Source organism: Sturnus vulgaris, chromosome 5, assembly GCF_052056855.1.
Source record: "Sturnus vulgaris isolate bStuVul1 chromosome 5, bStuVul1.hap1, whole genome shotgun sequence".
Classification (NCBI taxonomy): domain Eukaryota; kingdom Metazoa; phylum Chordata; class Aves; order Passeriformes; family Sturnidae; genus Sturnus; species Sturnus vulgaris.
In genome coordinates, this window is record NC_142247.1 from 46,664,412 (window position 1) to 46,680,456 (window position 16,045).

Below are 16,045 nucleotides of genomic sequence, written 5' to 3' on the forward strand. Positions count from 1 at the left end.
CACACGCTCGGTCATGGCCGTCGCGCGGGGCTGGAGTCGCTGCTGCCGCCCCGACGAGAGATGGGGTCGAGAATCGCCCTGTTCGCCGCCGAGCTCGTGGAGGGGGTCCTGGGTGGGAGTCGTGCCGTGCGGGCGGCGGATGGAAGCAGGGAGGGCACCGCCGAACGGGCGGCCCCCGGCACCGCGCGGGGAGTCTGCGGGAGGCGCTCTCGGCGGCGGCGGGGAAGAGGCGGGGAGGGGGGCGCCGAGTCCGGGGGCATGGGAGGCTGTGGCGGCTTTCGTAGCTGGAAGAGTCGCGTTGGTCGGAAACAAGATATATGAGGCACACTTGTGAACAGACAAAGCCGCGGCTGCTGCGGAGCGTCGGAGGGTTCCGGAATGTGCTGCAGTGAGAAGCATCAAACTATACACAACCTCCGTTAACGCCATTCCCGTGTGTCAAATTTAGCCCAAAGATGTCTGGAGAAATGGGAAGGGGCTGCTGCCTACCTCGTGCAAAGAGGCCATGTGCTGCCACATTACAGTCCCTTGGTAAGTGTCCCACTGGTTCGAAAGTGTGTGATGACCTGCTGTGTGCACTTCTTGTTGCTAAAAGTGAACCATCCTATTTCATGACTCTGAGACTTCAAAAAGGCAACAGAATCCCCTCCTGTAGTTAATACATCAATGTTTATATAACTTAAATTGATCCATAGCATATCCTAAATTGAGTGGTCATCCCTGATCAGGTCATATAATTCCTGCTCACTTTATGATGTCTGTATTCCTGGGCATTGGACATTTTGATGAAGCTGTTGGAGGCATTGCTGCTGACTCTGTAAGTTGAAAAAAATAATCCACAAAGAAGAACTCTAAATCCTAAAGACTGGCATGAAAAACTATTTATTTTTGAAAGGACAGTTTATTTACATATGCGCTTTATGCTTAAATTCACTTTCTGTATTCAGTTCTCTTCTCAGGAACTGGAATACGTACATTTATTTTAAAACCTGAACCTGAGCCATTCAGTTCCCCTGGAACTGAGCTTAAAGAAAATGTTAGCTATCAGAAAACCAGAGATTTCATGACAAATTGTGACAAAGAAGTAATAGAATTTAAGAAAATGCCAACAGTAAATACAAAGGCTTTAGGAATAAAGCAAAGAAGTGATAGTGACTAAAAGCTGATGATTATTATGACAGTTAATTTTTACCTTCCAGCCTCTTCTTTTCAGGAAGCAAACGTAGTTACAGAGGGGCAGATGGATGAAATCATGAATGCAGATGAATGGTTGAGGGGATCATCCTGAAGCTATTCAGAGAGAATAGAAAAATCTCATTAGTAGGACATTATCAAAATGCTCACCCACCTGTTGGTCCCTGAAACTTTCTTGCCCTTTTATTTTATGTCTCAGAGTAATTATTGCTAAAGGCTACTGCATGTTGTAATCAACACTTCTATGAAGGTGGGAAATCAGTTCTGTTTCATTCTCTAAAGCATTGTACAGTTACGTCTAGAGCCTTCTGTTTAAATTTGAAAAGGAAAAAGTGAAGCTGAACTTGGTAGTCAGGCAGAGTACTTTATTATTGGTTCACTACCCTTAACATACAAAAACTCTGGCTGGGTAAAGCACGTATTTGCCATGTGGAATTGGCAGAAGTACTTCTACATATATAATGACGTCCCAGCACAGTTATGGCCAAAAGTTGTAGCAATACACTACTCTGGCTTTTGAGAATCCATTTTCCTATTGTTAGGTGTTCCTTGCGAGTATCTAAGGAACGATAAGAACTGGAGTTGCATGCTTAATCACAGAAGAATACTGGGAAGGGATCCTGCCTTTTTGAAATCAGCAGAACCCTGAAAACCTGGAGATGACTGATTCCGTACATTCTTGTACCTTTCTCACATAAGGAGATACCTGTTAACACCATAGAGGATGTAGACATGTTAACTACACCTGATGAGATTTTTTTTTTTTTTTTTTTTGCGATGACCTAAACAACCTTAAACATGGCTGTGTGTTACTGTAGCCTGAAATCTTGATAGTGTTTGGCAACAAAGTGATGAGCAGCATAGAGGGAGCTGTAAAGAGCTCACTGTTTGTAACTACATCCTTGACTTTGATCCAAGGCTAATGTCTTTAAAATTTGAGATTATTTAATTTAATAATGCTTAAAAGAAGAGCCATCATGTGCAGAAAGAAAATATAAAGTTTACATTTTACATTTTTGTACAAGGGAAATTGTGTGTAATGCATTTTCCTGTGCCACAAAACTCTAATTTCAGTTTGTTCAATAACTAAGCAGAATATAAAGTCATAGAGTTGACAAAAATAACCAAATCAAGAAGTCAGAATAGAGCCACCATTCTGTTTTCACCATGTCATTAGACTGCTGCAAAACATTAAATTCAGTGTGTTCCAAACAGTTATTGGTATTGTCTAGGCCTGTTTAGCTCTTGGTGATCTGACCCATTTTCCTTGCTCTTTTGTACCTGGCTCTGTGCAAACACAAGAGAAGATACTCCCTTCCTCTTGAATACCCACTTCCCTCCATTACCTCTCACCTGAAGTCCAGGCAAGGTACATAAGCAGGAAGCCAGTAGCCCTTACAAAATTCTGTTTCTAGAGAAAGCACTTGTACATCTCAACAGCACAGACTGCCACAAGTCTCTCCATCTCTCCTACTCTCAGCTTCTTATTGAGTATTGAATCAATATTGTTGTGTCATCCTGGCACATTTTAAAGATTTCCATAGGCTATGTTATTTCCACTGTTGATGACTCCACTCACAGAACATATCTCACAAAGAGGAAGGAAGAAATTCAATACAAACTACTCACAGACAATGGGAAAAATGTACCACTGGCCCTAAGACTGCCATTTCCATCTCAAAGTACATGCTACATTTCTAGAACTTCATTTTCTCCTGTAAAAGTCTAGTACATCTAGGGAACATTAACAACAACCAATATTTGGCCTGTACAAGCGTCTCCATCTAAAAGCAGCTTGATCCTGTCTCACACATCATGGGAGTCTCTAACACACCCCACACGCTCTAGTTTTCTTAACACATGTGAATGTCATCATTGCATTCAGTTTCCTTCTGTGCTTAATTCTTTACGGTCCTTACAGGCCAGAAATCTCTCTTTCCCCTTCAATGTCAGACTTTGTATGAAAGCTAGATCCTTCATCTCCACGGCATACCATGTGGCATCCTGTACAAAGGTTTAATTAGTCAGTCCAGAGACACATCTGACACAATTTGTTATTGTACGTGAAAAAAAGATGGCCTTCACCTTGCTGAACTTGCATTAGAACTGCAGTCCTTTTACTGTAAACTGTTGGAGCAGCTCCAATATAACTTCTGAGAAATCCTCACAGCAGCAAAACCCTAGTCCTCTCCCTGCACAGCCAGACATGAGCAATGATTTCTGCCAGTTCTCTCCATGCCTCTACGATGAGTTGGCCTAGAGTGGAAAATCTCCCTTTTCTCATGGAAAAGAAGTATAAAAAGGGAAAAAACCCAAATAGAAATGAAACAGAGAGACACAACACTTCAAAAAGAAGTAAGAAAGTTAAAGGGAAGAGAAGAAAGAAGAGGGAATAGTGGAAGTAGTAATACTGAACAAATTAAAAGCTGATTAAAATACTGAAATGTCTGCTTTGTACCCCATGAGACTTTGTAGGACAGTGGAGAGGTATTTTTACAAGGAAACCTAGAGGAAATGTTTGGAGGAGCTCTATGTGCAAATGGGTAGGGCAAGGGAAGAAGTGGTTTTCTTCATTCATACACACTGAGTGGGGAACTCTAGGTGGAGGAGTGCATTCCCCTCTCATCCACACCCTGAGTTCATCGGGAGTGCAAACAGTTGTTCTCCAGATGTCTATGAAAAAGGAAAATAGTATTTGCAAATCTGAAGAACTGGGGGCCCATAACACACAGGTGTTGTACCCTTTGAGCAATAGAACAGGGGCTCTTGTAACTCACTATTTTCTATCATCTACAGACACAGGTTTTCGCTGGTTAGAATTAGTCTTTGTGAAAACTTTTGGGCAAAAATAAACACAGCATGAAAAATAAAACATTACCTAGGTTTTGTTCAGTATGCTGAACAAAGAATTCTCCCTTTCAAAGTACCCGATAGAAAGGCTGGACCATCTCTGTAATATGTCTGATGTATTAGTGGAAGGTTTTCATCCAATTGTGATCATTAAAAATACAAGCTTAAATTAAGCATGCATTTCAGTGTTAGGAGAATAAAGGACCCCAAAGGTCTTACTTAAGGTCATAAAGAAGACTGTGGCAGAGCTGTAAACTGAGTTAATGTCATGAGGGCACCAGGCAGGAAATGAAGAGCCTTGTTCTTTGCCCTTGGATCTGCCACCAACTTGCTGCGTGGCAAATTACTTCCTCTTCAGGAGACTCAGTTTCTCCTATAGGCAAATTGAAATAGTGATTCATCTTTGTAGAAGTACTTCAAGAATGATGATGGAAAATGTTATAGAAAAGTGAAGTAGGAATTCCATTCCAGTACTCTCCCCAGCCTATTGTTTGTCCTCTTGCTGAATTTTTTGAAGAGTGATGTCTTTGTTACTGTGAATAGTATTTTGTCTGCAAAATTACATAGCAAAAGCAGAATTAAATGCTGGATGACTTCTATTACGTGCTATAAACAAACAGAAGATGTGCTAAAAGAAAGTCATCTGTGTGTCAGAGTCAGCCAAGCAAAAAACGAAATGCCAATTCAGTACTCAGTTTGGAGGAAAAAGCAGTAGTGACTAAGTAATTTTAAAATTTCTCATACTACAAGAGAAACAAGGTGGGCCTGTATTATTAGACCCTTAAAGGTATCCTGAAACAGGTATGGATTTTAAAAAAATGAATGAAAATATGTTAGACTATAAAAGGAAGGTTATAAAGTCAACAACTTTATTTACAGCAAAGAAACGAAAATATATAGCATTTAAGGAACAACAAGAACAACAAGAGGAGTACAGGCCTTACCTTGTGATTGGTACCCAGGGAAACTGAATTAACCCTGCAACAAGTTTCAAGAAATAAAATGGGAAAGACAGGTAAACCAAAGTTTGCAAATGAGTCTTTTGTAATGTATTCCTTATCATCCAAGCGTCCAAATTGAGTTGAACTTAAGACCAGCTTTCAGAAATGTTAATTATTCCCAAATCTAAATGAAATTAATTGGAAAACCATCTAGAAAAATACAGGAGTGAAATTTTGCCAGCTAAGATTTTTAATAGCTATTATTATTTACTTGAGAGTTTTCAATATCATACATATGCATATTTGCAACTTAGTGTACATCTGCCTTTCGTTATAAACCATATGAAGAGGCCAGCAGTATCTTATATTGACCAAGATGGTACCTTCATATTAATGCTTAAATCTACATTTTACATATGCAACTGAATGTACATAATATAAAAATTATATTTTGATTTTATTTATAAAATATTTTAAACCCTTTGACATTGAGAATATTGTTCAATCTCAGTAAATCCAATATCCAATAGATCTTAATACACGATTTTGTTTATGGCCTTTCCCAGGCAAGTTTTTCATGTTCCTTTATCCTCAGCTCTAGGACAATATCCCGTCCATTCCTAGGATGCTGATATTTGAGTAAGTGTCTGGATCTATTTTTATCATATGAAAGAATATAAAGATATGTATGAAGCTGAATTGTTCTATGAAAACACTAACTGCTTTAATTGTTTCCGTATAGTTTGCACGGTGATATGACATTTATTTTATATCAATGCCTTGTAATTTCAGTTTCTTTAATAATATTTATTTGCTTTCCATGGCTTTTTTACTAACTCTTTGGATCATTTCTTACTTAAATTATCATTTACAGAAGCCATTCTTTGAACCTATTACTTACTCCTTGTTCCTTCCCTGAGGAAACATTTTACTATGCACAGTTCAGCGATTTTTATATCATTCATTTATATCATTCATTTATATCATTCATTTACATCATTCATCTTGATATTGTGTTGGCTGTACAAGTTCTCTCATTCATTTTGTGAACTGTGCTTCGAAGTCAGGACGCTTTTAAATCTATCTGCAGTTGTCATTAGGATTTTCTGAAGAACTTAATGCCAGGCAAAATTTTCTAAATACATCTCATAGATAATATATACATTTTAGCGCTGTCATTATCCATCTGCTGCTCTCAGATTTCATGTTTTACTTTCAGCTTTTCCATAATCTCACATTATTTCTTCTCTTTTTGATAACTGATAATGTTGTAGTGCTGTTACATAATGAACGGATTGCTGAGGGTACATAGAAATTCAGCTACTTCCTCACTCTCTCCACTGAATCTCTTCCTTCTATGAGTTTCTGTATTGTATTTGTTTGTATTAGCATACCCACTATGCTTTGTCTGTTTGTCCTCAGTACTACATGAACTATGCACTTCAAGAACATGCTATGTTTAAAGGAGTACTTTAACCTATTAATAAATATGCTACAAGATGGCTGTTCTCACTCTGTTTCAGGTACTCTGCAGTTTGGAACTTAAAAGGCTTGTTCTCTCCAAACTAACACTTCTGTGAAAATATTTCTGGTCCTGGCTATTGCAAAAACTCTAATCTCCAGCAATTAATATGACAAAGAAAAATCTCAGTGGTGAGCTCTCTAAGCAGTATGGTCCACTTGTATGTCACTATTTGCCATAGATGCATCTCAGAAGTCCTCTGGAATGCGTACTGCTTTCAGATAAAAAGCAGCAACAACCTTCTACAGAGATGCAGAACTCTTGTTTTCTCAGAATATCCTATTTTAATTAGATGATTTCCAAACATGTCATTACATAAATATGAAAGACATTTATTGCAATTAAAAAGGCTTGTAATTATTGTGTTTAATGCCAGACATGTCATATGCCCTTGCTGATTCGATGTTTTCATAGTTTTTGACTTTGCCCGCACCCCAACCTTCTACATCTGTTACTGTTTTTATTCTCTTAGGTTTCTTCCCTGAACGCTGGGCATTACATCCCTTGGCATTCAGTTCCTCAATTCCCTGACCTGTCATTAAAAAAAGGACAGACCTCAGTCCATATGTTTTGATTCTCAGTATCCAGTGCCATGTGAAACCTACCTCTTAGTCTGTCTGCCCTGTGCCAAGACAGCAGAAGATTTTATTGAAAGTTGAAAGTCAGCAAAAGATTTTATTTCCTAATATGTGGTAAATTAGGCTTAGCAAGTGTGAAAAGCATTAACGGAAAACAGTGCCACTTGAATGACCAGGAAGCAGAGAAATAAAAACTTATGTGGTAGAAAATAATTTGCTGGGAAAGGAGTATTTCACAATTAGAGAATGTAAAAGGCCCTAGTTATAAGTTCTTTATTATCATGGTGTAGTCTTCTGGTATTTCAGATCACCTCAGTGCATAAAGTTTCTTCTTTTTTTATCAATTCTTTATCACTCAATATACTGCACTTATTTCTAAAGGATGTTATGTTACACAGCTTTTCTTGTATTGAGATGCATCATTATACCTTTGCCTGCTTCCTGTGTAAGCAGAACTGCCACATGTCCCATCTGCTAACACATGGATTTTGGAATGAAGCACTTCTTTCAGGTTTCCCATGTGTTTCTTTGTCTGCATTGTAAAGAAAGCAACAAAACTAAGGGATTCAAGGAGTTTTGCTCCAAGGGGAAAAGTATTACTTTTGCTGTAGAAAAAAATGGCCAATAGGCTGTGTGTTTGAAAAAAAAAATGGACAGGAAAAGAAAGGCTGACAAATGATTGGATCCCCACAGTTCCATAATTGCCATATCTCGGACACCACCTAAAATACACACACACAAAATGTGGGGTACAGATGGTCTAACTCCAAATATGATCCACTCAATGTCCTATCATATCCCCAGATGCTATCAGAAGAGCTGTGGGGTGCAGTGGCACTGGCAGTCCAGAGTGACACTTCAGCAGCAGCTGTACAGTTGTTCCAGAAATATGGGGGACTTTAGGATGCATATTGAGACAGAAATTCTGGCCCTGTTAGGTCAATGGCAGTTTTGTCACTGCCTTTATTTAGACTAGGATGGCATCCTGCTTGCCTGACTCATGTTCTACCAAAACTGTGAACTGAATATCAGGCAGTGCCCTACCCATCTTTGCTCTTTTGTTTTCTTGCCTGTTCCAGCACAAGGAATGCTCGAACACCTATCTTTAGCACAGTTCAAAATATTTTATAACTTCTCATACCTGCTCTGGGTAGTGTACAAAGGCAGGGGGAGAACATAGTTGAATAGCTGTGCTTCAAAAATTACATTATTTTTTGATTACTTTGTTCTCCCATGCAGTTTAATGCCAGAGAGGAACATTTGGCTCAAAGTGATTCTTTTCCACTTTACAATTCACATATTCTTTACCATATGTGAGCCATTATTTCATGCTATGTCATGTATAATCACTCCTATGTCTATTCTTCCTTACGACAGAATGGACAATATACATTTTGTCTTTCTGCTCCTGAGGCACTGCCACTCTGATGGTCTTTTTGGACATTGACTATGGTTTTCCAAGAATGTTCCTTAAAGACGTTGAGGTGCTTTTTTGTTGTTATTTACAGGATAAATTGTAATAATATCTTTAGTTTTAACCTTGATTCTGGAAGTGCCTGAGGTTTTCTTGCTAGGCAAGTCACAGACCACTTGATCAGTTATCAAAGAAGCTTTCATGATCCCATTGTTGCAGAATTTGAGCTTTGGATCTGCAGTGTATGACAAAAGCGCCAAAAGCTTTGTGGGCAGCCACATTCAGCAACAAATCATACTGCTGTCATACATTTAATTGCTTTTCAGTGAGTAATATTTATACAATCTGCCCATTATCTCCTCCAGTAGATGTTGACATTAAACCCACTGGAGCTGAAGCTGCAGGTAAGTAAATTTGATAAAAGAGATTGCTTCGTTTGCTATAATAGTAAAAAAAAAATCGTGAAGGATTAATTGCTTAGCTCTGTTACTCATACTCCCTGTAATTTCTAAGACAGAAACTTAATTGCATCCACTTTTCTCTCCTTTCATTTTATTTTTTACTTTGCTAAAATCTTCTTTCTCTCAGCCAGATGCTGGACCCAAGACAAGGCTGCCTTTTCTGGGTAATGCTACATCCTTACTCAAACAACTCAGGACAAAATAACTTAGTGAGTCTACAGTGTTCTCTTCATTCACTAAAAAGTACTAAAGAAGTTCCATGAAGGCAAACAATAAAAGGAAACTCGTAGAAATGGTTTTGTATAAACATATTTCAGTATAAACTTTCCATTTTAATTATTTCTGAGACTAATTCACAACTAAATGCTTTAATGAAAACTTGGCTAAATTTTTTAATCCAATTGCGAATCTTATTAATAAGAAAGGTACAATTAATTGTGTTAATACTACTGTAAGTATTTAGTATGTTTTTCAGTGCTTTAAGGACATAGAATTTGCATTGCAAATACATTTTTTCAGTGAAAAATTCAACTATCAAGATTCAAGAGAAGAGAAACAATTAAAAATAAACTTGCATAGAAATAATTTATAGAAAAGCAATAAACAAAAGAAGTCTACTTTTCTTTCTTTAAAATTGCTTTAGTCTGATAATTTAGAAACAAGTATTCACATCTCCTAGTGATACACAAAATCAGTTTCAGAAATGGACCTTGCAACCTGAAGAAAAGGTGGAAGTCATGTGACCAGGACAAAGAGAATCACCAGGTGAGAGAGCTCGGAACTGATGCCTTCAGGATGATATCAACGATTAGTTTGGAGATTAATTAATAAAAATAGTTAGTGTGCACTGTTCCTTTTAAAACGTACATAATTGAGGTCTGAATTTACTACAGTCTATTAAAGTAATGGAAATTGCAATAAAATCAATTAAATTAAAGTAGTGCAATTTACTGGTGAAGTTTAAAAGGCTAGATCTGCTTTTTGTAGAAGCAGGGAAATGTCACACAAGTTTTATATAAAAGAAAACCCCAAACCACTGAAAATTCAATTATTCGAAAACTTTAAAAACCTCTGTGATAACATAAGCAAATTCTGGGATTCTACAGACAAGATCAAAGATCTGATGCCAGGCATGCTGAAATGAAGAACAAAATAGGTGACCAGCTGGGAAAATGAATGTAATAACTTGCCTATTGCCACTCAAGAATATGACAGAAGCAAGGACAAGGACGTCTTTCTCTAACTTCTCTAGCAATTTGATAATTTTTATTTCTGCAAGCTTTCATTTGCTACACTTTTCAGCCTCAGTAAAGAATGGGACAATAGCTATAAAAATAATTGTCTTCTTCAGTACCCAACCGGGTTTGAAGCCAGACTAACTCCATGTTCTCCAGTGGATGACCCAGGACTATTGTAGGAAAAGAAATGAAAGAGATAATGAAACATGTCGTAAGTGATATCAAATAGAAGACTTATGCCTCTAGAGTGTGTGTTGTTACAGCCTTCAGTATTACTTTGACATAGTTTTTAAAACTACAATAAAGACTATGTTCTAAAATAAATAATTGGAATGTTATATTCAGAATAATTGAACGTGCAGTCTTTAATTTCCCATTTGAAATTTCAGGAACTTCAATTTACTCCAATTTCAGCAAAACTGATTTTTCTAATAAAACTAGTTCTGTGGGGTTTTCTCCTGACAGCTCTTAATGACAGTTGTTTTGGAATAAGCAGGAAGAATTTAAAGGAATCTAATTCCCAATGCATAAGCTTTGTGTCTGCAGAGACTGGCAGGAATTTTATGATTCACTTCAGTGAATAAACCCAACGAAGGCTGAGCACTTCTGAAAATCCTGCTGCAAGAAGATTCTTGTTTATTTAAATTGTGCAAGTGTTAGTTATTATCTACCAATGTTCACCACATAGAAACAAACCAATAAAATATGTATTTGCTATTTCTGTACACCTGAGGTGAAGCAGCATCTATAACCTTTGGAATGAAAATTATTGCCTCGAGCCATATTTGTGCCCAGTACTATTATTATTTATGTCTTTTTCTCCCTCTTTCTATATTATTCATAGCTGATGATCAAAGGGCATCAGGCTCTGACATCCACATCCTTCTCTGGATATGTCATCATTCAAACCATCCATTCATTAATTAATTCCAAGGCTGTCATCAGGGGGATGCTGTCAGTTGCAATGAATATCAGACCAGGCCACAAATGCACTATATATGCATTCTTATGAAAGGTAGTGGAACTTGAAGCTATATTCATGACACAGTTCTGTTTTCTTATATGTTTTCCATTTCATTAAACAAAGAACCACAAAATAGTTGCTTTCCTGAGTATATTCCAATCCTTTCTCCATAATGCTCTCAACTCACTTAAAAAGAGACTATTCTTCCCTGAAATATGTCATGTAATTTAGGAGAGACATTTTAAAAAGGGATCAAGAACTGTACCAAGCTAATACCTAGATCTTCATATTGAATGCAAGCAGGCAGCATGAGCACAAGTTTAGCAAACCTTACCCTCAGTGAATCTCATTGTGCTACAATAGTACAGCAGAGAGAAACTGGGGAGAACAGACACTGTAGTTCAACAGGCCAGTCTCAGCACTCAGAGGATTCACCTAAGCCTTGGCAGATGCTGGAGGAGAGACACACTGTTAAAACACCCACAGAGTGTCTCTGGGCTTGGATAGTCTGTTGGTTCAAACACATATCCATCACACTGTACTTCAGTCACTAGGTGCCAGCTAATTTCTGTAGAAATTTGCATTTTTTGCTCAGGAGTGTTTAAATTGTACCATCACAGTTTTGGAAATTATGTTCTAGTGTTATTACTTGGCAATTAAATTATCTTAAGAAAGCCCCTTTACATGATAAATAACAATGTAAATCATTGCATTAGAATATTAAATATTCTTACCTATCTTGAGGACCCGTTTTAACCTTGCTAAAAGTTTTGTTTCAGATATTATTTTTCCCCCACTTCATTTCTCTTTTGTAGTACTGTTAAAATTTCTCGTGTGTTTTCAAGCTAAGATGATTCAATCACATTTGAAAGGTGGGATATTTACCCAGTTGCTCAGGAGGTCGCTGATAGCTTGTGCTGGGAGACGAGGCGCTGCCGGAGCAGGGCGGGGCGGGGCGGGGCGGGGCGGGGCGGGGCAGAGGAGCTGCGGCGCTGCGGCCGCACCCGGGGCCTGCAGCGGCGGCGGCGGCCGGCAGAGGGCGACCCCATCCCGGCAGTCTCCGGTCCGCAGGGAAAGCCGTGGCCAGGCGCTTCCAGCGGGAGAGAGCGGCCCCATCCCGGGCCACCGTACCCACAGCCCTCCTTCCAACCGCATGCAGCCAGACGCGTGGAGCACAGCGGAGTGTGCAAGATAAAGAAAGTATTTTGCACAAAATAAATGAGAATCATAGAAACGCAGAACCTCAGAATGGTTTGGGCTGGAAGGAAGCTTGAGTGATCATCTCAAATTTCAGCTCATCTATGACTAGATTGTGCAAAGACCCATCCATCCTGGTCTCTAACACTTCCAGGAATGGGGTATCCACAACTTCTCTGGGTAACCTGTGCCAGTGCCTCAACACCTTCACAGTAAAGAATTCCTTTCTGATCCTTCAGATCCAAACTTACCCACTTTGGTTTGGAAGCCGTTCTCTACTCACTTTGAGATTGGAGCCATTCCCCTTTTGTCATATCACTACAAGCCCCTCTAGAATTTCCCTCTCCAGCTCTTTTCTAGGCTCACTCTAGGTACTGGAAGGATGCTCTAAGGTCTCTCTGGAGCCTTGACCAGGATGAATAACTCAAACTCTCTCAGCCTGTCTTCAAAAGAGAGGTGCTCCAGCCATTTCATCATCTTCATGGCCCTGCTCTGGACTCGATCCAACAGGTCTACATCCTTCCATTGTTGGGGTCCTCAGAACTGGATGCAGTGCTCCAAGTGGGGTCTCACAAGAGCAGAGTAGAAGGGGATAAACACCTCCCTTGACCTGTTTCTCACACTATTGAATAACCAAAAAATAGCAAATAATCACCAGAGGCATTTCTGTTAGGTTATATACACTGACTCCAGTTTTTGGAGCCTAAGGCTTTTCATCTAGGCAAGTTACTAGGGAACACCACTCAACTACATCTATCTGGAAAAGAAAGACCAACTTCATGTTGTTGTCCATGACACAGAGAATTCCAGTCCTGGCAGATAGCACTGAGGTAGCTTTAGAAGTCACACTAACAGGTTGAGATGGAGCGCCAGCAGCATCTAAAGCAGTAACCACAGGGAGAAAATACACTCCAACTCCTTCCAGACCATTGCAGACAGAAACTTGGGGTTTTACACAGACTTCGTCTATCCTGCTAAGTTTTGGCTTTTTGGATTATTTTCTTTATTTTGTTTTGGGTTTTTTGTTTTGCTTTTGTTTTGTTTTGGTTTTGGTTTTTTGTTGGTTTTATTTTGGGAGGTTTTTTTAGGCTTTTCTAATAGAAGAATCTAGAAAAATTAGAAACAATATTTTTTTATTCCTTTAGAAGGCGTGATTCTATTTAAATAATTTTTTTAATACAAAAGTCTTTCAAGGTTTACTAAGTTTCTATATTGAGCCAGCTCCAGTTTTGTGTAAATGGCAACATTTCAGTGTTTTTCAGTCTCCACTGTTCTCAAGACCTTCGGACAAAAGCCAGGTGAGAACCCTTTTTTCCTTTAGCACACTGCCTCATTTTCTGCGTCGTTCCCTGGTGCTGGGAAGCGTGCCCCTGTGCCACTGTCCGGCTGATGGCTCGCTTGAGAGCCTGACCTGTCCAGCTTCGTGGGTCCCCGCTGAAGCCACGACCGCACTGCACCCACCTGCCGTTTGGGCGATGCTCCCCCCATCTCTGACTCAAACCCCACGTGTGCCAGGGGCATGGCTACGAACAAACGTTGTGCTTCGAACTTTCTTCACGCAGACACAAGTATCTCCAGCGACCCATTTGTGACCGTGGTGGTGCCACCTTGACGGCCGGAGTGTCAGGGTGCCCCTACGGGAGAGTGAACGCGGGGAGGGAGGTGAGACGCGCGGCAGGGCGGCGACCGTGGCGTGTCACTGTTACCCTGACAGAACGGCTGTGGGTCACGGTCCCGGCTCTCGGCTCTGCTCTTGCAGGAGTGGGCGGCCACCCGCGGTCCCGGGCGCGGAGGGCTGACCGCCCTCCGCGGCGGGGGAAGGACCGTGCGAGCACCACGTTCCCGGCCGCCCGCGGCGCCGCCCGCCGCCCTCCCCGTGCCCGCCCCGCTGCCACCGCCCTGCCGCCGCCACCCCGGAGCAGAGAGAGGGTGGGCGGGCGCGGCCGGAGTGGTGGCGGAGCCGGCGAGCCCCGGGCGGGCGGTGCGGGAGGATGGCCCTGGCGGTGCGGGTGTGCTGTGCCGCGCTGCTCTGCGGAGCCCTCAGTCTCTGCAGCCTGCGGGCTGCTCCGCGCCAGCCCGACGCCTTCTACTTGTGGATCGACTCCCAGCAAGCGCGGGTGCTCATCGGTAAGTGCGGCCGCTGCCCCCGAGCCCCGGGCAGGAGCCCAAAACGAGCTCAGCCCGGCCCGGCCCGGCGAGGCTGCCGCACATTGCGCCCCTTTGCCTACCGCAGGCTTCGAGGAGGACATTCTGATCGTGTCAGAGGGGAAGATGGCCCCCTTCACCCACGACTTTAGGAAAGCCCAGCAGAGGATGCCCGCCATCCCCGTCGGCATCCGCGCCATGAACTTCACTTGGCAGGCAACGGGACGGGTATGTGCCGGGATGGGGCCGCGGCAAGGGACGGGGGAGTCTCTGTAAACCCGGGCAGGTGGTTCGGCCTTGGAGTAGTTGAGGAAACCCTCTCCGAGGCCTGCTGGGGCAGCCCTGGGTGTGCGCGAGTCCAAGACGCGTTGCGATGGCTGGGAAGGCGCGTTGCGTAAGGTGCGTGGGAGCGCCGGGCGCCTCGGGCTCCGGAGAACCCGCAGGCTGGTGAGACACAACTCACCAGGAATGCCCCAGTCGCCTGTACTTGCTGTAAAATTTTGTACCGGACGGTAGTTACATGGATGCAGTTTTCTTTCGACTTTCTATAGCTTATGGACATACACTACAGGCTCTTCATTGACTCTATGTACTGAATGTGCAGGTTCAATTTGTAGTTCTAGTAAATAACAGCTCTCTTCTGTAGACTTAATTTTACCAAGTTAAATTGCAAAACCACATAAATCTGCAGTTTATGTATCCTCTTGGATTCTTTCGCTGAAAATGTAAGAATCTGTGACATATTTTTGTGAAGAAACATGTATGATTTGACACACTGACAACATATGTTGAATTTGCATAAAGCTGAAACTTGTTAGTGTACATAACCATGGATACAGAAAAAACATGGTGGCATAAAATACTGGATGAAATTATTTCATTTTTACAACGCTGAACATTGACTATACGATAAAGAACTTGGTAGAGATGAAACAGTATTTACATTTAAATAGTGAACATTGATTGTATACTTCAGCTAATTGCAGCTTCAGAAATTTGGTTGTGGTTTTGGTTTGAAAGTACTCTATCTACAGGACTTGTTTGGCTTCAAGGTGTTGGCTGAAGCCCTTGCAATTTTTGCTGTCCTCACAAAGACTTTGGGTTTAGGAAGTGCTTCCCCTCCTCCTCCAGAGAGGAAGGTGAATAGACAAAACTTACAAAGGCTAAGTGACTTGCTCTAGGTATTTGGCATTCCCATCAAGCTTTACAGAGAAAACAAATTTGTACGCCAAGGGTTGGCACTTAAATACCTAGAAATAATTAGTGTCTTTTGGGACTGTATTTCCTACTCCATTTCTCTGCCAGATTCAGTTGCTGTTGATGATAAAACTCTTTTGAATGGGTGATGATGTTAGGCTGAACACTATCCTTCTCTTGTATTTCCTTCTTGTGCTCTCCTCTCCCTTCTTTGCTGCCTACAGGTCAGTCATTAGGAAAAGGTATTTCCAACACTGATTTCAGTGAGAAGAGTCACAGGCTAAAAGACAGTATAGGAAAATGTTCTGCTTGATGCAGCTTGCAGGACGAAATCCTTTCTGAGC

At 41.2% G+C, this 16,045-nt stretch overlaps 1 protein-coding gene and 1 long non-coding RNA gene across 10 annotated transcripts in view; both read left to right on the forward strand.

Moving 5' to 3' along the window:
- Positions 1 to 138: 138 nt before the first annotated feature.
- LOC148223694 (uncharacterized) lies at positions 139 to 10,923 on the forward strand. 6 transcript variants are annotated; one of them, XR_015803989.1, is made up of 4 exons: positions 221 to 531; positions 4,924 to 5,059; positions 5,581 to 5,624; positions 6,509 to 10,923. It is a non-coding gene; the product is annotated as an uncharacterized LOC148223694 (long non-coding RNA). The 6 variants fall into 6 exon arrangements; XR_015803991.1 differs by lacking the exon at positions 4,924 to 5,059 and having other exon boundaries at positions 218 to 531; XR_015803987.1 differs by having other exon boundaries at positions 5,581 to 10,923.
- Positions 10,924 to 14,260: 3,337 nt separating this feature from the next.
- WIF1 (Wnt inhibitory factor 1) overlaps positions 14,261 to 16,045 on the forward strand; it is a 37,176-nt gene continuing 35,391 nt past the window's right edge. For 3 of the 4 annotated variants that reach the window (XM_088165644.1, XM_088165643.1, XM_088165645.1), the window contains exons 1-2: positions 14,262 to 14,486; positions 14,593 to 14,732. In XM_088165644.1, the coding sequence (XP_088021770.1) occupies positions 14,351 to 14,486; positions 14,593 to 14,732 (276 nt within the window). In that variant the 5' untranslated portion in view covers positions 14,262 to 14,350. Of the gene's footprint in view, positions 14,487 to 14,592; positions 14,733 to 16,045 lie in introns of all 4 variants that reach the window. The other variant, XM_014888601.2, reaches the window with a different exon arrangement.